Genomic DNA, 24,773 nt, shown 5'->3' with positions numbered 1-24,773 from the left:
CATATTTCCTGTTCTTCTCTTCATAGCTAAAGCAACGCTATAGGAATCTAGAGTCGAGTCCACTGGCACCGTCGAGATTGTGGGCCTAGGAGTGAAGGTTGGAAGAAGAGAGTGGGGTGACTAGACCAGAGACACCTTGTTAGATCAAATGGCCAGAGTTTTTATTGAGGTCAACCACAGACCCATTTCACATGGCGCTGGGCTCAGATCCAGCGTGAGGTGACCCACCTGCCAGCCATGATTAGACTGAGAGATTGTGATTCACCCAACGCCGTCAGGTGAAGATTTGAACTCCCAGTCCGGCAACCATTTTCTCCCTTTATTCTTATTTTGCACAGTGTATTACATATTCAGTTCAGTGCAGCATTTCATTCTTCTAATGCAGGGGTTTGCAACCTGTGGCTCTCCAGATGTTCATGGACTACAATTCCCATCAGCCCTTGCCAGCATGGCCAATTGGCCATGCTGGCAGGGGCTGATGTGAATTGTAGTCCATGAACATCTGGAGAGTCACAGGTTGCAGATCCCTAATGACTTTGCTTTGCTGTGTTATTGATTTGTGTGCTTGTCCATTGATAAAACACTGCCAAACAGCAATCTTGATGTGCTTGTACACACCATTGTATCAAGATCTAAGGAAGAGGGTGAACGTTCTGTGAAGACTATACAGCCGTTGGTACAAGATTTCCCCTCTTGCTCTTTCAGATAAGGTGGACCTAAAAAGGACATAAGAAAGAGCCTGCTGGACCAGAGTCCATCTAGTCCAGCACTCTGCTACTTGCAGTGGCCCACCAGATGCCTTTGGGAGCTCACATGCAGGATGCTGCTGCTCCCAAGCACCTGGTCTGCTAAGGCATTTGCAATCTCAGATCAAGGAGGATCAAGATTGGTAGCTATAGATCGACTTCTCCATAAATCTGTCCAAGCCCCTTTGAAAGCTATCCAGGTTAGTGGCCATCACCACCTCCTGTGGCAGCATATTCCAAACAACAATCACATGTTGTGTGAAGAAATGTTTCCTTTTATTAGTCCCAATTCTTCCCCCCAGCATTTTCAGTGTATGCCCCTGGTTCTAATATTGTGAGCAAGAGAGAAAAATTTCTATCTGTTGACATTTTCTACCCCATGCAAAATTTTATAGACTTCAATCATATCCCCCCTCAGGCGTCTCCTTTCCAAATTAAAGAGTCACAAACAATGCAGCTTCTCCTCATAAGGAAGGTGCTCCAGTCCCTCAATCATCCTCGTTGCCCTTCTCTGCCCTTCTTCTATCTCTTCGATATCCTTTTTGAGGATAACATACTGAAAGTTTGAATTGCCTAAAATGTGAATAATGACCACTGCCATGTCACAAGTATAAAAGTCTTAGGAAATCTTATAAAGGTCCCATCCAGTATTTGAGGGGAAAAAATTTTTACATTCAAACTCTGACCCGGAATCCATCAAGGATCCTTCAGAGGTCAGCTAGTTGACCTTTTAAATATCTGAGTTTAAAAATGTGTCCACCATCAAAATCTTAACGTGCCTGGCAGTTTGACCCCGAAGGTCTTCTTGGTGCCCTGGAATTGTCCTTTCATCTTGAAAATTGTAGAAGAATAGGGAAAGTACTCCTTGCTTGCTTGGTATCTGGGCAAAATTATCCATGGGGCTAATTATGACATGCCATGTCTCCCAGACTCAGCTGGGGCTCTGACTCTGTTGACATTCTTAGGTGGCATCTTGGCATGTTTTCAACCCAATCACAGGCTTCCTTGGAGTTTCTCAGTGCTTAAAATATGGTGGCTGATCTCTTACTGTTTGACAGATGAGCTGCAACCAAGGTCCCCAAGTGTGGAGACATTTAAAATTCCATTAGCTTGCCCAGCACAAGGAGCCAAAAGGTCACAGTTTTTGTAACATGGCAGGTACATTGTTCAGCCTTCCAGAGGTATCTTTCACTCCTGAGTGGCATAGAAGTTCATTTTGCATTTCCTTCACTGCTTGGAGAGCAAGCTGTAAAAACTTCAGCGATTGTGTGGACCCTGTTGCCCATTATGCACAGTACGTTTACCTTGGGGCTCTCAGACCCCTTCCACACTTGCAGAATAATGCACTTTCAATCTACTTTCAATGCACCTTGCAGCTGGATTTTACTGTGCGGAATAGCCAAACCCACTGGCAAACAATTGTGAAAGTGGATTGAAAGTGCCTTATTCTGCATGTGCGGAAGGAGCCTCAGCTGTGCTATGGGGCTATAATATGTTCTGTTCGCATTTCTCTGTTCACACACAAGGAGCCATTCTCTGCTTGCCCCACAGCTTCTTACTGAAGTCTCAATGGCCCCTTCCGCACACGCAAAATAATGCGTTTTCAAACTGTTTGCGTTTCAGAACTGTTTGCAAGTAGATTTTGCTATTCCGCACAGCTTCAAAGAGCACTGAAAGCAGTTTGAAAGTGCATTATTCTGCATGTGCGGAATGAGCCAGAATGCCTAAATACTCTTCTAGATTCTTTAACTCTGCCCATCAACTCCTTCCTAAAGGCGTGGATTTAAATCTTCTTTTTGGGCCTCATGGAATAGATTTATACCCATATGGTCAACACCATTCTTCTTGGTGCCATTTTCCATCTTCTCTTGTGCCCTCAGTGCTGCATTTCTGTTTAATCCTAATGGCTAGTACAACACACCTTGAGTATTATTGATGATGTCAGAGAGCTGTGTCCAGCTTGATGACATCATGACATCTTGCCAACGGTCACTGCCCCCAACAGCATTAACTAACAACAAGCTAAGAACAGTGAAGGCAAAACATAAGGAGGAAAATAGGAGAAACATCAGCCAAGTCACCCAAAAGGCGCCAGCGGGGTTGAAACTATGTTAACGATTGCTGAGGTGAATGTATTTGGAGCCATTTGTCTGCCGGTGTCAAAAGGGCGACTTTTTGAAGTGAATATTAAAATGGGTGGGTATTTGTTGCTGTTGTGCTAAAAAACGAGAAAATCTGCAGCTCAGAATGACAAATCTTTCGGCCGGGCTATAAAACATAAGATCAGTAACACAGCGCCATAAGAATATATTGACTGCGGACCAAACTCATCAGAAGATTGATCAATTCAGCTGACTTGCATTAATTGTGAAATAGAAAGAACGGGGCGATCAATGATAAGCATGAAAGTGCAAGCCAGTAATGATGCCACGTCTAACTAATCCAGTAATGGAGAATCTGATGTATAGCATATTGGAATTCCACTGTTCGGGGCCCCTGTCACAATAAAGTATATCCTGCAATTATGGGGAAAAATTGAGCAGGCAACAGTCAGGCCAACCTAATCAGACAATGCCACAATAGTTCTACTGATTAAACACTAAATTAAGTGCCACTCGGCTTCTGCAACTTGCCTGCATTATTAAAAGAAGGGAAGAGAGAACGAGGAGGGGGAAAATTCCTTGAGTTTTCACGATGAAACGGAGTGGGGGGGGGGGCAAGCTTGTGTTTGTGCCCGCATGTCTGTGAATTGTAGTTTGATCCAAGTAAGTAATGAGGATTAGAGGCGTGGGAAGAGAAAAATGGTCTTTGAATGTTTCTTGATAAAGGCCGATGTTGCACGCTGAGGTTGCAAGTTAATTTTACTATTCCACAGTCAAACCCAGCTGCAAAGTGCACTGAAAGTGGATTGAAAGTGCATGATTCCACATGTGCAGAAGGGGCCTGAGAGCCCCAAGGTAAACGTACTGTGCATAATGGGCCAAATTTTTTACCCACAACAAGTTGTTGCGTGTTTATTGGGTTCAGGGGAGGTTTTAGTAGCTAGCTTGAGCCAGCAGGATCCCTCCTCAGCCTGCAGTGGGCCACTGGGTCCACACAAAATGAGCTTCTATGCCGCTGCTCTAGTTCAGACTGTTTCTGGCACAAGCACCAGTAAATAAACAAATGAATAAAAAAAGAGGCAAACTGATAGGAAACGCCCAATGCCTTCTATTGGAATTCTGTTACCATCCTATGCTTAGATATGCTGGATTCAAATGCGGCAGCCCCTTAGAGACCATCAAGGTTTTCCATACATGAGCTTTTGAGAATCAAAGTTTCCTTTGCTGGATATGAGCTTTGGCTCCCGAAAACTCAAATCCCCCAAAATGTTGTTAATCCCCCAGGCGTGACTGGAGTTGAATTTAGCTGTTCTCCTACAGATCAATATGGCTGCCCTCTGAAACCATATTCTTAGATAGGTTACCCTTGTGTTTTGACTGGTGAAACTGAAGAACCAATTCTTCTTGGGGGCCAAGTGGTGTGATATTTATGTCTTCCAGTAATTTATTTATTTTTATTTTTATGAAATATATATCCTGTCCATTCCCAAACAGACTTACACAGATTAAAACATCATAATGCAATAACATATAATGATTTAATACAACTAAAACTTAAATGTAAGATCTCTTGGTGGCAAGTAGCAGTAATGCTAGATATCCTTTAACATACATCTCCCCAACTTGACAGTTCATCCATGCTAGGAACCAGCATGGTGTAGTGGCTAAGAGCAGATGGATTCTAATCTGGAAAACTGGGTTTGATTTTTCACTCCACCACCTGAGTGGCAGAGGCTTATCTGGTGAACCAAATATGTTTCTGCACTCCTACATTCCTGCTGGGTGACCTTGGGCTAGTCACAGTTCTCTCTAAACTCTCTCAGCCCCACCTACCTCACAGGGTTTTTGTTGTGGGGGGAGGGAAGGGAAAGGAGATTGTAGGCCACCTTGAGTCTCCTTACAGGAGAGAAAGGTGGGGTATAAATCCAAACACTTCTTTTTTTTGTCCGAGGACATGATAGAGCAGAAGGAGAAAGGGTTGGTGGTTGGGAGGCCAGCAAGATGGTATAAGGACTCCAGCAAAGAGCCCAGTGGAACATCTCTGTATTGCAGGCCCTGCAGAACTATTTAAGGTTCTGCAAGGCCCTGGTGTTGGCCTACAGAGAGTTTCAACAGCCTGGAGCCAGGGCCAAAGATACCCTGACTCTTCTCGAGGCCAACCTAAAGTCCCTGGGGCCAGATACTACCAGAAGGTTTCTTTTGGGGTTGGAGAATCTGATAGCTAACTGCTCAATCTTTGGACTACTGTCCATCATTATTCCTCTTTCTCTGCTTCCTTCGCTTTAGACCCCTCTCAATTGGACGGCGCTTCCTTCTTGGCCTTTGAGAGCCATGATATCCCAGAGCTGGAATCCAATAAATAAATAACATCTGGAAGTCATATTGTTGCTATGAAATTTGGTGCTATGCTGGATATTACTATGGTATTACTGTTATATTGTGATGGAGTACTATGGTATTGTGCTACTGTGCTATGTTATTGTTGTTATGAACTATTATGTTGTTGTCTGCTGATGTGGTTATAGCTCATTAACCTGTTATTAGTCTGTTAACCTGATAGAGAATTGTTAAGTATTTGTTGAATTGTTGGCCCATTGTGGGGCTAGTGTAATTGGTTCTGTTATTTCGCTTAGTCCTATTGTATTATTATGTTATTGTTTATTATGTTGTGCACCATCCTGAGCCCTCCGGGGAGGGCGGTATATAAATTAAATATCTAATCTCATATCTAAGTCAGTTCTTTCTTTCACTATCCCCACTCCATCTGCAACATGTGATATTAATCCCCATTTTATTGGCTGATAGATGAGCACGACAGCTGTAATACAGAACAAATGTATCACCTTTGGAAAAATAAGCTTTTTGTAAACAGATCAGGCCCCTTCCGCACATGCAGAATAATGCACTTTCAGTGCACTTTGCAGCTGGATTTTACAGTGTGGAACAGCAAAATCCACTTTCAAGCAATTGTGAAAGTGGATTGAAAGTGCATTATTCTGCATGTGCAGAAGGGGCTGTGGTGTTAGGACTGGTGTGCTGAATTTTGATCGGAGAGAGTTGGGTTGAATAACGTATCTGTTCACGGGGTGACTTGGCGGCAGTCGCTATCTCTCAGCCAAACCTACCTAACAGGTATTGTTGAAGGCTTTCACGGCCGGATTCAACTGGTTGTGGTGGGTTTTCCGGGCTGTGTGGCTGGTAGATCTGGTAGATCTTGTTCCTAACATTTCGCCTGCACCTGTGGCTGACAGCTTCAGAGGTGTATCACAGAGAGAAGCCTGGATGCAGTGTGTAACAGACTTCTCTCTGTGCTACACCTCTGAAGATGCCAGCCTCAGATGCAGGCAAAACATTAGGAACAAGATCTACCAGATCTACCAGCCACACAGCCCGGAAAACCCACCACAACTACCTGACAGGGTTGTTTTGAGAATAAAATGGCTGACAGGGCAATTCACACTAACACCCTACGCCATTTGGGCATAGAAAGGAGCGCCGTCGCAGGATCCCAGGACGAGAAAACAAGACAGTGACATGGCCAAAGTGCATTGACAGCCATTCATCTTTTTGAAGGATCCCGACATTCAAGTCTTACCATCCTTTTGAACATTTCTGTTTTCGGAGAAAGCATTTATGTCGCTGGACATCTTACATGACATTTCCAATAAGCCTAAGCTCGTATCTGCAGAGCGTTACACAATACAGCTATAAGTTGCTGTCGTCGTAGGGTAGGCGCTGCGTGTTTGAATGGTCGGGGGAAGCGGGGAGGAGAACAGAGCACCAATTCCATTTTCCTGTATTGTTCCGTGTAGGGAATGTTAATATACTGGAAGCAAAGATTGGGTCGGGTCGGGCTTCCCTTTGGTTTGCATGATGGTTTTGCAGTGAAGCATCCAGCTGGGAGCACAAGACAGGCTTTGCCAAAAGGGCTGGTTTTGTAGTGAGATCAAAGTACCTGGCTCTGTGATTGTGTCTGACCAGTAACCATTTAACAGGGCTGAATTTTCCATCGATAGGAATTCCCTTCAGAATGCAACTTTCTCAACGTCCCTTTTTGCGGCATTTGTCGTGGTAGAAAGCACTGCCGAGTTGCAGCCGACTTCCTGCGACCTCGTGGGGTTTTCAAGGCAATGGACATTCAGAGGTGGTTTTTGGCAAATGTTTGGTTCAAAGCAGCAAAGTTCTGGACGCCCAAAGGGCATAACTTCACCAAACTTGGGTGGAACCATAAGAATAGTTAACAGATGATACGCTGAAATTTTGGCGTTACTAGCTTTAAAAATACACCCCTTCCAGGCACCTCAAGAAATTTGCCCAAGATTCTTAGTTTTGCAGTGACTTTGCTCCATTGTAGCAAATGAGGAATTTCTGAGGCAGGCTGCACATTTTTGTAGATAGAGGCGCCAGACTTTCAAGGTGGCTCCAAGAGGCCTTGAGTAATAGCATTCAAGCTTGGTGAGCTTTGCTTCTGGAGTGTGGGGGGGGGTGTTGAGAGAGTTCTGAGAGAACTCAGCCCACAGGCTTTCATGTGCAGGAGCGGGGAAACAAAATAAGCCTTCTGGGGGCGCATAAAATTGAACCCCCAGAAGCAAAGGTCACCAAACCTGGATGCTATTACCAGGAGGCCCTCCTGGAGCCACCCTGAAAGTCTGGTGCCTCTATCTTCAAAAAAATGTGCAGCCTGCCCTACACACACCTCCAGAAATTCCCCATTGGCTATGCAATGGAGCCAAAGTCACTGCAAAACAAAGAATCTTGGGCAAATTTCTTGGGGTGCTCTGGAAGGGTGTATTTTTTAAAGCTAGTGACACCAAAAATTTCAGCACGTATCATCTGTTAACTATTCTTATGATGCCACCCAGGTTTGGTGAAGTTATGTTCAGGGGGACCAAAGTTATGGTCCCTCAAATGGGTAGCCCCCTTATCTCTTTAGGTTAGTCTCCCATTGAAAACAATGGGGGATGAGGGAGCACCCCTTTGTGAGGTCCCCCATAACTTTGCTCCCCCTGAACCAAACATCACCAAATTTGGGTGGTATCATAAGAACAGTCTCTGGATGGTACCCTGAAATTTTGGTGCCACTAGCCTTAAAAATGCGCCGCCTGCAGGCCGGAACGTGAAAAAACACTTACAAAATTTAAAAACACACAAACGACCCTGAAATGTTGGCGCCCCCCCACGTGACTAAATGGGGGGGGCGCCCGGGGACATAGGGTACCCCCTGTCCCTAGGCAGGAACGCCACTGGTTTTTGCACTATTACCATTCTAATATTGTTGCACTTTTCCTGTTGTGTCAGCCCTGAGGTTGGCTAACGGGCACATCCACAATGCTCCCTTTTTCTCAGAGCTGGGACCAGAAGTTTTGACTGGTGGAAGTGGATGGGAAACTGTAGCCACCTCAAACATGATCCCTTCCACACATGCAGAATAATGCACTTTCAATCCACTTTCACAACTGTTTGCAAGTGGGTGATGCTATTCTGCATAGTAAAATCCAGCTGCAAAGTGCATTGAAAGTGGATTGAAAGTGCATTATTCTGTACGTGCAGGAGGGGCCCATATGAAGAAGAAGAAGAGTTGGATTTATATCCCCCCTTTCTCTCCTGCAAGGAGACTCAAAGGGGCTCACAAACTCCTTTCCCTTCCCCACTCACAACAAACACCCTGTGAGGTAGGTGGGGCTGAGAGAGCTCCCAGAAACTATGACTAGCCCAAGTTCACCCAACTGGTGTGTGTTTGAGTGCACAGGCTAATCTGAATTCCCCAGATAAGCCTCCACAGCTCAAGCGGCAGAGCAGGGAATCAAACCCAGTTCCTCCAGATTAGAGTGCACGTGCTCTTAACCACTACGCCACTGCTGCTCTTATATGCTTGGTGGATCAGCTCCAGCTTACAAGCCTCGTGCAGTTGTATCAGATCCGGCAGGGCTTGGGCTTCACAAGACAGAGTGTACCACTAGGCTGGAACCAGGGCCAAGAAAACCCTAGTTGAGGCTAACCAGCCATTTTTCGGGTCAGTGTTCACCAACAGATTTTCATTCTCTGACTGCCTCAATCTTCAGGGGCCATCTCTGTGATACTTGCCCTTCCTACTGGCATGTCCTGTACAACAACACTGTATACCTATTTTTAAAATAGGCTTATTTCCGACTCCGGCTCAATTTAAGCCTAAAACGACAACATAAATTTTAAAAAAGTTACCCTGAAGGGGAAATGGAGGCCTGATTTGGCACAGTGTGTCCTGCGCCGGTTTTGAGATTCCTCTTGATGTTTGTGGAAGGGTGACTCTCTAAATGGGATGTACAGTGTCTTGTTACCAAGTGTAACAGTAAAATGAAAATGATCGCAAATAACTGGAATTTATGGTTTGCCCATAGCTCCATTGCCCTTCTTTCTTGGTGTGAATATTTAAATCCCGAGCCAGCTAAAGTGAAATTTATTGTAGCCCAGCCACTATAAAATACTACAAGGGAATAAAATCAATCTTGACCCAAATCTTAGTATGCAAAACACACACGCGCACACATACACAGTATAAAATATATCACAACACTGCTAATTCAATGCTCTCGGCTCCTGCGAGCCAGTGGAATAGAGAGTGTTGTTAAGAAGGGGTTTTTTTATAGATGTCTACAAATTGTTGTTTTCATGAAGTCAAGGTATATTGTTGGCTCACATTGGAAAGTGTGTCAGACTTCCACGTTGCTGATATATATGCCTGACCTTGGAAAGCAAAGTTCTTTCTTGTTGTTTTGAAAAAAAAAAGCATTTCAGAGCTCTAGGGGTCATCTTGATCTTCTCGTATCAGCTTATTCATTGTTAAACCTGTACCAAACATGTGTTTTGTTATGTAACAAATGTACACTGAACTCTCTAAGAAAGCATGGATTACTTTTACAAAAACCACTAAGTTCCCCACCATCATAGGTTGGCCACATAGGATTATTCTCATACTGTTCCATTTTAATGTGACTCAGGTTTAGACACTTCCTCAGCTAACAACCTACTTTGTGTGGGAGCCCCAAACATTCTCTCACTCACTCTGTCTCCTTCTAGCCCCTTCCACACATGCGGAATAATGCACTTCCAATCCACCTTCAATGCACTTAGCAGCTGGATTTTATTATGCGGAATAGCGAAATTTACTTTCAAACAATTGTGAAAGTGAACTGAATGTGCATTATTCTGCATGTGCGGAAGGGGTCTCTGTGATGGGTCCCGTGCTGCTAACTCACTTCTTCCCTTCCAACACTTATACAGAGCTATGCAGAGCTTTTCATATTATTCTGAAAGCTGTTAGGGAGCGGTTAAATGTGTGGGTTTTTTAGCTTTGTTAGTTTGGGATGTTTTCTGGTAGCTACTGATCTTATTCTGACATCTTTGTCTCCTAGTTTTCTTAAACTGTTTCTTTTGAAAATGTTATGGCCCCTTCCACACATGCAGAATAATGCACTTTCAGTCCACTTTCAAATTTGCTTAAGTAATATTGGGGTTTTTTTTCCTTCTAATCCTTGTCTAGGATATAAAATCTATGTTTGTTCATTCATTCACAGTTATATCCTGCCAATCTCCCAAGGGACTCATGGTGGCTTACACACACACACACACACACACACACACACACACACACACACACACACACACACACACACACACACACACACACACACACACACACACACACACACACACACACACACACACACACACACACACACACACACACACACAAACGATACAAGCAATACAGAGTACAAACATTAAAAACCAGATTAATAAGAAGATAGTGTTGAGGTTTGGATCAAGCAGTCTTCTATTAGGAGCTGTCCTTGGTCCTGCAAAGTCCTTTCCTAGTACAATACTGTTTATTTTAGTCATTTCAATAGCATGAGCTCTTGGAGAGCTGTGGTGGAATAAAAAAATCACATTCAGGCTCTAAAAAAAATCACGTTAAAAGCACGTAGCTCTATGAGGGGGAGACAGTAAAATTGTGGATTTAACAGATAAAGCCAACGTTTGTTTAAAAAGTAAATGTACCAACTGTAAAAGGTAATTGTGTAAAAGAAAAAAACTCTAATATGGGGAGCGGCTGCCAGTCTTAGTAAGCAATACTGCCCTTGATAGACAGTCAGTTTGATTCAGTATAAGGTGTCTTTGTTTATGTCTGCATTTTGGGAAGTATTCATTGCAGGGCTGACAATAACGCAGGCATGTTGGAGATGGTGTGGACCTTTGAACATGTGTACCAGATGTCAGACTCTCGAAGGCATGGTCCTGACATGGTCCTGACACCAGAAACCTCCAACTCCAAGAACAGCCTTGAAATGAGACAACTCGTGAAATTCGGATCCTGCTTATGAGGCGTGGAACAAGAATGGCACTGATCCAGACCTTGCTCTGAAGAAATAAGTTAGGAAAAGAGAGTCCAAACAAAGACCACAGATTGAACAAACAGGAGAGAACATAAAGCTGACCCCAGATTGCTATTACGAACAGCGGAGCTGCATGTAAACAGACAGAAAGAGATAATTGCATTGGATCCTATTAGAGAAAGATACAGTTCCAGCTGCTTTTAATGAGTTCTCTTCCAAGGGACACATTAAAAAAAAGAGAGAGAAGGAAGAAGAATCTGCATTATGCAATGTGACAGAATTTATCAGACCTCTGCATATTTCGCAGTTGCCACAAAAAGGTGTATTAAATAAAATATGGCCTTTTGTGTGTTGTCGGGTTGTACACAATTTCCAGGGAATATGAAACCAACAAAAAAAAATCCAAGTATGTCATTGGTCGGGATAATTATGCAGAAGCTTAATGCGGAGAACAGTGGGGAGTGCTCACCTGACGGCAAAAACTGGGCTGAACATTAGTCTTTGAGCCCTTTATGTTCTCTCCTCTTGCATAAAAACGTGGGGGGGGGGGGGAAGAGAGCTTAAAAAGAGGAAATGCAAAAACACAGTGTCTGCTTCCACACCCTGAAGATGCGGACTGGAACTACTGAAGAAAATTAGCTCCCTGCCAGAGGCTGCTTCCAGCTTCTTTAAATGGCGTGAGCGGGAGACAGAAGTATTTCCCCCACACACACACGCTCCAAATAGGGCTCTCTCATATCTTTACCGTCCCTGCAGGGGATGCCAGTTCAGTAAGAGGATTGTGGACACAAAGTGGGGTATAAATCCAAACTCCTCCTCCTCCTCCTCCTCCTCCTCCTCCTCCTCCTCCTCCTCCTCCTCCTCCTCCTCTTCTTCTTCTTCTTCTTCTTCTTCTTCTTCTTCTTCTTCTTCTTCTTCTTCTTCTTCTTCTTCTTCTTCTTCTTCTTCTTCTTCTTCTTCTTCTTCTTCTTCTTCTTCTTCTTCTTCTTCTTCTTCTTCTTCTTCTTCTTCTTCTTCTTCAACGCAGACCTCCTTGTCATCCGAGTCTTTGGCTCTTCCCTCTAATAGGAAGATATGAGCATCCAGGTCCATTTGCTGATTTTTTTCCACTTCTCTTTGTAACAGGCCATTGTAGTATGTGTTTTTCTTCCTCTCCACTGCAGCCAGAAACATAGTAAAATGGAGAAATGCACAGTCATTGTCTTAAATTATTGCATTATTAGAGAAGCAAGGTGCTTGTTGTAGAGAGAGAGGGAAGGGCTTTGTAGGCCAATCTTGATCCTCCTTGACCTGAGATTGCAAATGCCTTAGCAGACCAGGTGCTTGGGAGCAGCAGCAACAGCAGCAGCAGCAGAAGGCCATTGCTTTCACATCCTGCATGTGAGCTCCCCAAGGCACCTGGTGGGCCACTGCGAGTAGCAGAGTCCTGGACTCTGGTTTGATCCAGCAAGCTCTTTCTTATGTTCTTATGTTCTAAGCCACATTGAGAGTCCTTGAAGGACTGAAAGGTGTGGCATAAATCCCACTCTTCTTCTTCCTCCTCCTTATTCGTTTTTGTTGTGTGCATAATTAATATTAAATATTAATATTAAAGTCATAACTTAATTTGTGATCATATTCTGATTCCTAAGGCCCACCAGAAGTCGAGTTCCCACATCCCTGACCCCAAGATGAACTCAGATTTTGTTGTGGCGTGATGCCTCCAGTTTAAAATACTGTCAGGCGAACGCCCAACTTGTGCCAGTAATTAAGAAGTGCTTCATGGTGTTGATAGAATGCCATCCCAGCCTTGTGTGTGATTTATAAAAATCATTCTTTTGAATGCATTCCAGGGCATTCAAGCTTGATCCTAAAAGCTCTTTTACCAATTATTATTCTGTTTTGGGAGCATTAAAGCATTAATCTACCATGAATTCATAATCCATAGCTTCTCTCTTCAATAATACAGACAGTAATGAGATAGTTGACTTGAACTGTATGGGTGGGGGACAGGAGGGGAAAAAACTAAATACATACCTTTTTTTTATTCCTATAAATAATAAATAACTGTAAAATTAATATAAATTGCCTGATGAGATTTTTAAAAAATGATCTTGAAAAAACAAAGCATACCTATTCCATCAGCTAAAACCAGACCATTTTAAGAGGGGAAAATTCTGATGTTCAGATAATTCGCAATTTATAGATGCAATATCAGCAAATATCCATGTATGATACCCAGTCATGTGTGTTGTAGGGCTTAAACTAATGTATTTCATCTGGATGGGTCACCGAACCGAATAAATTTGGACATTCGGGTCTCTGAAAAGGTTGGGAACCAGAGAGCCAGTGTGGTGTAGTGGTTAAGAGCAGGTGCACTCTAATCTGGAGAACTGGGTTTGACTCCCCGCTCTGCCACTTGAGCTGTGGAGGCTTATCTGGTAAACCAGATTAGCTTGTGCACTCCAACACATGCCAGCTGGGTGAGCTTGGGCTAGTTTCAGTTTTTGGAGCTCTCACCTACCTCACAGGGTGTTTGTTGTGGGGGGGAAGGGAAAGGAGTTTGTAAGCCCTTTTGAGGCTCCTTACAGGAAAGAAAGGATATAAATCCAACTCCTCCTCCTCCTCCTCTCCTCCTCCTCCTCCTCCTCCTCCTCCTCCTCCTCCTCCTCCTCCTCTTCTTCTTCTTCTTCTTCTTCTTCTTCTTCTTCTTCTTCTTCTTGAAAATGGCCCAAAGAATATAAAGAAAGTCTCTTGTGACAATTTATCAGTTGTACAAAGTGCTTTCGTTCCCCTTTTGGTTATTCTTGCTTGTCATCCAATCTTTCCATTGGACTGACTGAAAGCAGGAGTTTGTGTTCAGAGCACCATTCTATTTCTTTAGGTACGACTCCTCACTTCCCCATTAGACTTTAGTACCTGTTTTCAAGATGAAAGGAATTGTGCTTACCTGGGTCTTGTATTTTCTATGTCATATTCATGGCAGAACAGTGTTTCTGCCTAGATACGGTCAATATAACTGTGCCCCCGTCTCGGGTGGTTGCTCGTACCCCCTCCGAAGGGTACAAGCTATATGTGATTTCACACTGTATATGATTTCACGAAGCAATGAAGCATCTCCTAATTCTCTGGCTTGGAAACAAGAGCCAATGTATCCTTCCCCCTCTACTATAGCCAGAAGACAGCAACCAGAGTATTTCTGTCCTCCTCTTCCTCATATTTTCATTCTACTAATTCCGTCGAAATGGGGTAAACTGCCTTGTTCTTGTGCAAAGAGGATCTTGGCTTTGTAATCTGAAGCCAACTTTGTGATTTGCCAAAGCCACGTCCCCCTCCCTCCACCCTTGACCCCCCAATCATATATTTTCAGAAATGTCTTTAGAACATCTCCCTTAACACTGTATTTTAATAACAACATGCTTAGGGTGAATATAAATGATTTATGGCACAATAAACCGTAATACACAGTGCACGGGGTAAGGCAGGGCAATCATTTGAATGCTAAGCAATACCATAACTTCAGCTTTTCCGTACATGCTGTTGCATTTATATCATATTATTCCCATTGTGGTTTCCGTAGCGACTATTTATAGATCTTGCTCTCCAACAGTTTCTTACACTACTTCAAAGTATGAGTAAATTAAATAAAGCACGCTGTAGCTATTGTTATAGGTGAGAAAGGGGGTATTTATTTGAATGTTAACCATAGATAAGATCCTCTAGGGGTTGCTTTGTAACATGTTCAAAAAAACTTAATATTCAAGGTTTTATCACACAAGGACTCTGTAGAAGATTATTTTTGGAAATATTTTCCCTCCTTTGTTCCTCACTTGCAAAAGGCCTCTAGATTGTCGTGAAAAATTGTTTCTTCTTTTCACCTTAGACTCGGAATCCACTTCATTATGTTCAACGCTTAATTAAGCCATGCTGGGTTGACCCACTTTCATGATATCGGAGAGCCTGCACGTTTGTAAATTGAAAAAAAATATATTTTGAAAACCCACACTCGGGGCTGCTGGAAAAATGGAATATCTCTTCACTGCAGAGATTTACAGAACTGGAGATAAGAACAGAGTGGAAGGTTCTGCAGGGGAAATTGGTAGAAAATCCTTGTGTGAGTTCTTGTTAATATATGTATATGTGCGTACCCACCCTGTTCATTTTCCACGTTTCGTTCCCTCCCCCAGTCTATCCTCCCAACAACCCTGCAAGACAAGTTAAGCAAAGGCCGTTTCCGCACGGGCATTTAATGGCGGCCTGGAGAGGGCAAAAACGCCGTCTCCAGGCCACATTCGCACAGGGGGCGCTACTGCATCGCCAGCGCGCCTATGCGCCCGCCCGGCTCTCTGAAGCCGGCGTTTCCCCAGGCGGCTTAGGAAGGCTCTTGTTGAAAGCACGCCGCCGTGAAGCCGCTGCCAAGCAAACGGCAATGGCTTCACGACGCCTCCCCCCCCCACTCCCTCCCGGCACTTACCTTGTCCCTGGGCCTCCGGCGCGTCGCCAAGGCCAGGGGACACGCCCAGAGGTGGGATCCAGCAGGTTCTCACAGGTTCCCGAGAGTAGGTTACTAATTATTTGTGTGTGCCGAGAGGGGGTTACTAATTGGTGATTTTGCCATGTGATTTTTGCCTCAGTTACGCCCTCCTCTCAGCAGTAGCGTGCAGAACTTGAAGCAGTCTAGCAGGAGGTGCACCGGCGTGCGTGGCAGCCCTCGCGCCCTCGCGTGCATTAAGTTTCCACCCAAGGACCCGCTGCCATGGCTGGCTTTCGTCCTTGCCACAGCCCCGCCCAGGAATACCCCGCCCCCGGAATGCCCGGCCACGCCCCCATTGTGTCCCGCCAAGCCCCATTGGCGCTATACCACAGTTTGAATCCCACCACCATGGGAACCTGTTACTAAAATTTTTGGATCCCATCACTGGACACGCCCCCCTGCCCTGCGCCGCTGGAGCAGGCAACTGCGCCAGGGAGCTCAGGAGAGCGTGTCCCCAGACCTCGGCGGCGTGCGGGAAGGACTAAGGGAGTTTATGCCCGAGATTGCGGCCGGTAGCGCGGCGCTCCGCGGCGTCGGCTGCCCAGCTGTTTCCAGGACCATCCGTGCGGACGGTCCTAGCGTCGTCGGGTCGGCGTCAAGTACGCCGACCGGGCCGTTTCCGCATTCGTGCGGAAACAGCCAAAGAGAAAGTGAGTGGCTCAGAAGGGTCACAATCACTGCTAATTTCCACCCTTCCTGCTTTGGTTCTCAGCATCATATCCTGTTGGGTTCCCGAGAAGCCCCTGCAATACTTGGAGCAGCTTTTTCCCCCCGAGATGTGCCACAGGTTACAGGGTGAGATGTGGGGAGACATCTGCAAACACCTTCTGTTCACAGTTTGCGAGATCCAACCCTTTGTGGCTGCAGATCTTGCATCTGCTCTCGTGGAGCATGGCTCTGCTACCAGGCCATGTTCTATTTCTAACGTGTTATTTCTGAACAATCTGGTGGATGGCTGCCCAATGTTTGTAAAAATGTGCTTGGTAGGTAGCAGTCCTTCAGTGAGCTTTTTGGTAACTACCCTCCAAGGGTTATCCCAAGAAATAAGCCCCGGGGCTCATCATTAAATCATTATTTCCAAATCCTCCCTGGAGTCCCAGAAATACCAACCTTTAGCACCCAACCCATATTGTTGGGGAACAGAGATCAGTGTGTTTTGATCAGTGTGGATGAGAAACTCATTCAGGGATTGAGAAGTGAAGTCTTCCAAGACTACTGGACACGGTCAGAGTTCGCCTCTGTATTCCCTCCACCATGAATTAAATATCTTCCAGCTTTCAGTTTATACTGGTATATCTGGATGGGTTTACATATTACAACTACATTATTTATATTTTCCACTAAGTGCTCGGAGAAGCGAGTTGCAAAGGTCTCTCTTAAGCTAGCACATTTAGCAAACGCAAGGAAAAAAATAAAGGAAATGGCAGGTTTGGTGTCGGCTGAGTACTTGGAAATAAGTCTGTAATATGCTGCCCAACTAAATGTGGTGCAAAATAGTTTGCACTGCTGTGTTTTTTTTATTAGCTGTTTTTAGGACACAGTTGATGTTTTGTTTTAATGAACAGCCATCTTGGTGACTGTGATGGAAAGATAGCATGCAAGTTCTGCAAACAAAAATAAAATGTACAAATAGTTTGGTTTACGCCGAAAGAAACTAAGTACACCTCTGTGCAGAGTCTCATGTTATGAACCTCTTTTGTGTACACACACACCCCAACTCATCTTTCTTTGTTTCCCCTAAAAGAAAAAAAGCCTCAAATTCTTTTGCTGTTCCTTTTAGGGGAGACACTGTGACTTCAGGACCCCATTTGGGGTTACCTTGCCTGGTCTAGCTTGGAAAACGTCTGTAGTTTTGGAGTTGGAGCCTTGGTGGATAGGGACCTCATATGGGTACAATGGCAAAAATCCCACCCTCCAAAGCGTCCATTTTCTCCAGGGGGGCTAAATCATTGTAGTTTATAGATGAGCTGTAATTTCGGGGGATCCCCATATCCCACCTGGATCTTTCTTCTAGCATAAGATGAAAACAGCTGACAATCCATTAAAAAAACAGGCTTTTAATTATCCTATCGGAGCATCCAGCTTGCCCTAATTCATCATAGGGGAAAGTTGTGCCCCGACCGGGGTGGTGTAAAATGAGGACTGTGCCACTTCATACTTCAGTTGGTGTTGTGTATGTGAGTGTTTTATGTTGGAATTTTTTTTCTCATTGGTCTCCTGTACACCAGTAAGGAGTGGAAAACACTGCTCGTAATTTAAGGGCGAGGTCCTGGCCTTATTTCTCGGGATAATCCTTGAAGGGTTTCACCAGCAAGCTTTCTAGAAGGTCTGCCACCCATCAAGCATATTTTAGAACCCTTGGGGTACCACCTGCCAATGAACACACCAGGGAAAGAAGGATGTGTTAAGTTGTTCTGTCTTAGGCGCCAGTTTGCCACATATTGAGATTTATTTTTAAAAAATGATGTAGGGAGTATTACTCATCTGCTCTCTACCCACTGTCTAAATGTGCCAGCATGGTGTAGTGTTTAAGAGCAGGTGCGCTCTAATCTGGTGAACCGGGTTTGATTCCCTGCTCTGCCACTTCGGCTGTGGAGGCTTATCTGGGGAACTAGATTAGCTTGTGCACTCCACCATACGCCAGCTGGGTGACCTTGGGCTAGTCATAGTTCTTCAGAGCTCTCTCTGCCCTAGCTACCTCACAGAGTGTTTGCTGGGGGGTGGGGGGAGATTGTAAACCCCTTTGAGTCTCCTTACAGGAGAGAAAGGGTGGATGTAAATCCAAACTCTTCTTCTTCTCTTCAGAAAAGGGGGTACTGGTAGTTGTCTGTGCCTGGCTCCTCTCCTTAGTCCAGGTTTGATTGGACCTATTTCCATTCTTGATTCTAAGTCACGTCAAGTCCATTTTTATCAGCATATCAGCATAAAAGACATACTACCCCACCCCCACCCACCCACCATATATAACATAACAGATCGTGAGAATTGGCTACAGTACTACAGAAGTACTCTATTACCCTATTTTTGCAGACACATCTCAATAGCTAGACAAAGAAATGTGGCTACTGTCTTGGTAATATTGCCAGCATAATTATTTAACAGGTACAAGACATTTTGTCAGTCCGACAAACTTTTCTTTGTTGCCAGAACCGGTTGCAGAAGGTTTGGTCTGGTTGTCTCCTAGGCTCATTCCGCACATGCAGAATAATGCACTTTCAAACTGCTTTCAGTGCTCTTTGAAGCTGTGCGGAATAGCAAAATCCACTTGCAAACAGTTGTGAAAGTGGTTTGAAAATGCATTATTATGCCAACCAGCAATATTCCAAGTTATGATCTTTAAGCAATGATCAAATAGTCAATCTAATTCAATAAGATTGTTTAAAGAGCCATTTATGTCCTCGTAAACACATCCATTAGTCCCACTATTAGTTGCTTGAAGATGTGATCTATTCTGGAAGGAGGTTGAAACATGCGTAAACCCATGGCTCTGTTGGAGAACAGTTGGAAAAATTAGAGTTAATTCCAATATTAACGGACATAAGTTCACATGTGCCCAAGAGAGGCCTTCTGTCTACGAGTGGGGATATAAACATCTCTGAAAGCACGAGGATCCAGTTCGAGTTCTTCATTACTGATCACAGGATAGGTCTCTAATTCAGATGGAGATGAGGATGAGTGGTCTCTGGGTATACACTCCAAAGAGGGCCAAAGTAGAGCAAGGATTTCTAAAATTTTTTAGTTTATTAGGCGCCGCAGCAGGCAGACGGGGGGATCAGGAATGCCAGCAGGCCTTGTAGTCAGATTATTGTCCACTTGTAGACAGAAAAACAAAGGGATCCTCAATTGGGTTCTGATTGCAGCCCACCTGTGAAGGAGCGCATAGATGAAGCAGATAGAGCATCAACTTAGCGAGAGGGATTGACATCCATAAGGGGGCACCAACTGGATTTGGCTTTCAGACCCCCCATCTGTATCTTTAACAGTAATAGTCTGGAAGTTCTTAGTTACATCAGGGGTTACAGGAAAACTTCTGTCTGCAGACTGGTACATCAGGTGGAATGGTTGGATGAATAAAGTATTATGAAACATTCTTTTAACTAATATTACTCTTTGTTGAGCAAGCTTCATTTTAAAGATTGTCCCTAACAACAACTTAGGAATATAAGTAGTATTAAATGATAATATAAGTCTTTGAGGACAAAAAGCAGGAAGGGAGCCAAAGGAGTCCAGGACCTTCACAGAGACTAGGTCGATATTCCTTCGATGGATTTTGCATGTGCGGAAGGGGCCCTAGAGAGGGCAGTCCAAAAGCACATTGTTTGAGCGATTCTGCACAGTTCATGGTGCACGTGCAAAATCTCTCATGATGGGGAATTTGCAACTGTCTGCCTTGCAACAAAGCTGACGGTGGAGTGTCACATCTTGCACGTGTGAAGTCTCGACACCGATTGGGCTCTGTTAGTGGTATGGAGTACTTTGTCATCCGAGCTGAGGAGATCTGTGCCGTCTCATGTTGGCACTGGGGCTTGATTACTTTGCAGTCTCCTGCCAGAGGGAGTTTTCCCGCCATTTTTGCCTGAGGGACATTTCCCCTCCCCCCACTTGTCTCTGTGCTGCCAAAGAGAACCATCTCATCATTAATGGGGAGGTTGTGTGTTTAAAAGCGGGGTTTTTTTCTGGAAAAAAAGAAAGGAAATTGGTCCCCCCCCCCCCCGCCGCCCCTGGTTCCATTATGGCTTTTAAAGCCTTTTAAAAATTTGTCAGTCTCAGAGGGTGGGGGGAAACAATGCTGGGAGAGGCCCATTCCTTTTTTAAAAAATGTGTTTTCAAGAAGAGGGTGTAACAATTCAGGGATTTCAAGGGGCTTCAGGGTTTTGTGCATAGGGGCCAACTTTGTGTGTGTGTGTGTGTGTGTGTGTGTGTGTGTGTGTGTGTGTGTGTGTGTGTGTGTGTGTGTGTGTGTGTGTGTGTGTGTGTGTTTAATTGAACAACTGATTGTTTACAAGCACCATTTTAACAACCGGTTCTGCCGAAGTGGTCTGAACCTGCTGAATCCCACCACTCTGTGTGTGTGTGTGTGTGTGTGTGTGTGTGTGTGTGTGTGTGTGTTTCTATCAGTCTGTATCTCTGTCTGTATCTCTCTCTGTGTGTGTCTGTATCACTCTGTCTGTTTGTCTGTCTGTATCTCTCTCTGTCTGCCATCTCTTTTTCTCTCTGTCTGTCTCTGTCTCTCTTTATCTCCATATATGTATAGTCCATAGATGGGTGGGTGGATGGATGGATGGATGGATGGATGGATGGATAGTCTGTATGAATGTATGTATGAATGTATGAATGTATGTCTCTAACTCCTTTTGTTATGGAGATACAGTGGTGGAAGTGCTGTCAAGTGTCAGCTAGCAGACCCACAAGGGCTTCAGGGCAAGAGCTTGTCACGACCTACCTCTTCATAGCAACCCTAGACTGGGACAGTCTGTGTGGACCTGACCCTTCTGGGAGAAACCCCTTTGGGGTTTAGCCCTGGGTGAAAAGTCATGTTCTAGCCCTGACCAGACGGCTGCTAACAGTCTTGGGTCTGCTTGGTTCCAACAGCTGCCGCGGAGTCTGGTGCTTCTTAAGATTTCAGCCACAGGCCCAGAGCTTCCAAGGAGCTGCAGAATTTTCTGGGAACACAGTCTGAAAGTTAATGGCATGAGGAATGCAAAATATTGGAACCAGTTGGTGCAATTGGCAACCTTGACTTGATGACATTGAACATTTGTTTACCAGGTGAACTTCAGTAGGCTATTTAAAGCACATTTCTGGGACTGGGGGTCCTCTTTTGTTGTGATTTTTCCAAGCAAAGCGTTCTTGTTTACTGGATGGGCAGATGATCTGTAGGAGCACAAAGCGATGACAGATAATCCATAACTTTGCCTCTCCCCAACACCCCACACACCCTTCTGTTTGAACTAGAGCATATTTGATCTCCTCCCCTCTCCCCGGCATTGTGTGCGTCTCTCATGCCTCCACTGACTCTTTTGTAAATGCTTCAGATCTACTCCTACACATCTACTCCCAACTCGGCCCTCTATGAAGTTACTACTCGCAAGTGGCTTTCCTCTCGGAGATGGATCTTGCCTTTGAAGAAGAAAACCTCCCTTGTCCAAATGGTCCTGCGCTCTTAATGGCTCTTGCTTCAATACTGTCATCTAATAAAATCAGAGACACGTTTTTAAAACATCAACCGTAAATAATTTTCAGGGTCCTAAATGCTATCTCTTTTTGCCATGAAGTTCTACTCCGAAGTGGCTTGAGGGAAGAGAATTCTTTCTTTTTTTTAAACATTTAAATATTTGTTCCTAGTTTCCCACAATCCTAGGACAAGAATGTTTATAATATGAACGTTCTGCAATTCTACAGACTTGTGGAGGATTCACATATGGAGTATTTTTTGGGGGGGATGGGTTGTATTTGATGGAGCACAGCTCCCATGAATAGCCAGAGTTAAGACTTAACATATTGGAATTCTGTGCATTCTTTTTCTTGCATGGTGGGAAAGGCACAAGTGTTGAGTATTTAATATATTTTTTTTGCACGTGCCAGAGGTGTCAAGCCTAGTTTAATTCACTGGGAGCATCAAGAGTTCCTCCTTGTTTCTGAATTATATTTGCCATGCTGGTCATCATGGGAGAAGATAACCATATCGATTAAGCTTCCAAAGCTAATGATGATCAGCAAGGTAGGTAATTGCAACAGGTTTGTATGTCTGGCGCTAATCTTTGTAAAATGTCAAAGAGGAGTTTATTCTTCTCCCCTATGGACTGGCTGACTAACAGTGCAATCCTGTGCAGAGTAACTCTGGTCTAAGCCCATTGAAATTCACGGGTGTAGGCCGAAACAACTCTGCTTAGGATTTCACTGTGCAGAATCTCTCCTTGTGCTCATCATTAAGATACAGAACGTCCCTAAAGTGCCATGGAGAAAAACGAACAGCATTCAGTAAGAATCGTTCTGGTTTCAACTGGGCTGACAGTTTGAGAAGTGTGGTCTGAAGTCGGGTGAAACTGGAGTACAAAAAATTTGCATCAGGTAGTAAGAAAGGTGCATCAGGAAAGAATTGGCTATCAGTCAAAAATACTGCAGGGCCTCAGACAGAAAGAAGCTAATCTCATAAAGGGCGATAGAGTCTAAATAACCAGAGCTTCATGGCAACAGACCCCCTACCTCTCAGTTGTGGCTGCACAAGACTTGGAAAGGTGGCCGTCTGGCTTGGAGCTGTGCAGGGTGTTATTTGGAAATAATCATTTGCCTTTTTAAAGTTTGGACCACTAGGGACTGAATGTTCAATGGCCACGGGTGAGTTAATTGATCTTCTGAAAACTCTGGTGCTGCTGATTTGGGAAGAACCAAGGTCCATTTTGTGACGGGGGCAACTCAGATCACAATGGCATATTTAAAGGGGGATTTCTATAAGGAAGGTATTGAGAAGTGGTTATTGGCTAGTGCAAAATATGTTTATTGTTCTTTTTTTTTTAGTGCTGTTAATTATTCCCTGACAAAAACCTCCTCTGACTAAACCATATTAGATGGTGCTTAAGAAACACATTTTTGCAACCTCTTTGAGACAGCTTGTCCCATTTCTGCGTACCTAAATTAAGATTGCAGATATAGTCAATTTGACGTACAATGGACAATATTCATGCCACTTTTTGTTATCCCCGCCTTTCTTATTTACTTATTAAAACATGTATGTCCTGTGTTTCTTCTTGGCTCAAGGTAGCTCTACAAAGAATTCAAATCCTGGACTGATCATTAAATGAAGCTTGAAGGGTTCCAACAAAGTGTATTGTTTAGCGGGGCACAGTTGTGAATTGCTGCTCGGACTTCTCTACCCTATCATCTTTTTAAAATATTATTCTTTTAACTGGCAGTTGATTTAACATTCTATGCCTATTAAAGGTTAATAAAGATAAAGAAAGATTTATAAATATTATAGACATTACCTTTTAAATAAAAAACAATCATTTTAGCTTCCTCCCCCATTTTTTCTTTTTGTAGATTTCAAGACAACAGATGAATTGTGAAAGAAGTCAACTAAGGGTAAGTGTAACTATACATTTGTTTGTGATTGTTGAATTGTTTTTGATGTTGTTCCCATGTCGTTGCTACTGGAACTCTTGCGTAAAGTACAAAACACATTTAATTCGAATTGTCTGTATTGTTTGGTGTTGGTCAGAGGCAGGAGAACATCATGACCCTGGTCATATTTCTTTCTGTTTAAGAATACAACTGAGTATTGTTTCCCAGCATGTAAATTAAAATGTATCGGTTTTTAAACACAGCATTGAAGGAAAGGGGGTCGTGAAAGAAGGAATGGATTTCTTGTGTTGCTGTCTTGGCATCCTAGTGTTTCATTTTGTGACAATAGTCGAAGAGGGGACGTTATAATGGGTTTCAAGGTGCACATTTGTGAGGGTAATATTTCCAAATGCAGTTGAAGCTCATGCAAACAATGGTCCTAGTTTCTGAGATCTTCCCCTGGGAACTGTCGAGTAACTTTTTTCTCATGTGCTTAAGCAACCATCTTGCTTACCAACAGGTTCTCACTTTTTTTTAACCCTTCTACAATTCAGAATACTCCCGCCAATGCCAGGTTTTCCAGTTGTATGTATTTCAGTGAATGTTGGCAGGGCGGGTGGTGTGTGTGTCAATGTTGATAGCCACACGTGGAGGTTACCAGTCCTCACTGCATTTTATGAATGTCTGTGCTGATGGGGGAATCCTGTGATCATCTGAGCCTCACCCTCTACCTCCAAATTAGGAACCTGCCAGTCTCTTGATGTATATCCTCAAATCCTTCGACACCAAGTATCATCAACCTAACACCTTTAGGACTGTGTTCTTGGGAGGGCAGTTTGTGTCAGATGGTACACAAAGGTAGAAAAACTGGATCAAGCCCTTTTATTTAGTGTTGCCTATTTCTTTCACCGTATCTGTTGCTAGCGTTTGTGAAATAATCAAAGTTCCGAGTTGCTCTTTATTAACAACCCCAGCAAAT

General features: G+C 44.0%; 1 protein-coding gene across 21 annotated transcripts in view; it reads left to right on the top strand.

Moving 5' to 3' along the window:
• The window catches only part of RBFOX1 (RNA binding fox-1 homolog 1), a 1,291,038-nt gene that overhangs the window by 861,575 nt on the left and 404,690 nt on the right, over positions 1–24,773 (top strand). For 20 of the 21 annotated variants that reach the window (XM_048494240.1, XM_048494237.1, XM_048494254.1 and 17 more), the window contains one exon: positions 23,774–23,815. In XM_048494240.1, coding sequence (XP_048350197.1) covers positions 23,774–23,815 — 42 coding nt within the window. Of the gene's footprint in view, positions 1–22,446; positions 22,455–23,773; positions 23,816–24,773 lie in introns of those variants that run through there. The other variant, XM_048494261.1, reaches the window with a different exon arrangement.

This window comes from Sphaerodactylus townsendi, linkage group LG04 (genome assembly GCF_021028975.2).
Source record: "Sphaerodactylus townsendi isolate TG3544 linkage group LG04, MPM_Stown_v2.3, whole genome shotgun sequence".
In the NCBI taxonomy this organism is placed as follows: domain Eukaryota; kingdom Metazoa; phylum Chordata; class Lepidosauria; order Squamata; family Sphaerodactylidae; genus Sphaerodactylus; species Sphaerodactylus townsendi.
This window is presented reverse-complemented; position numbering and strand designations above follow the sequence as displayed.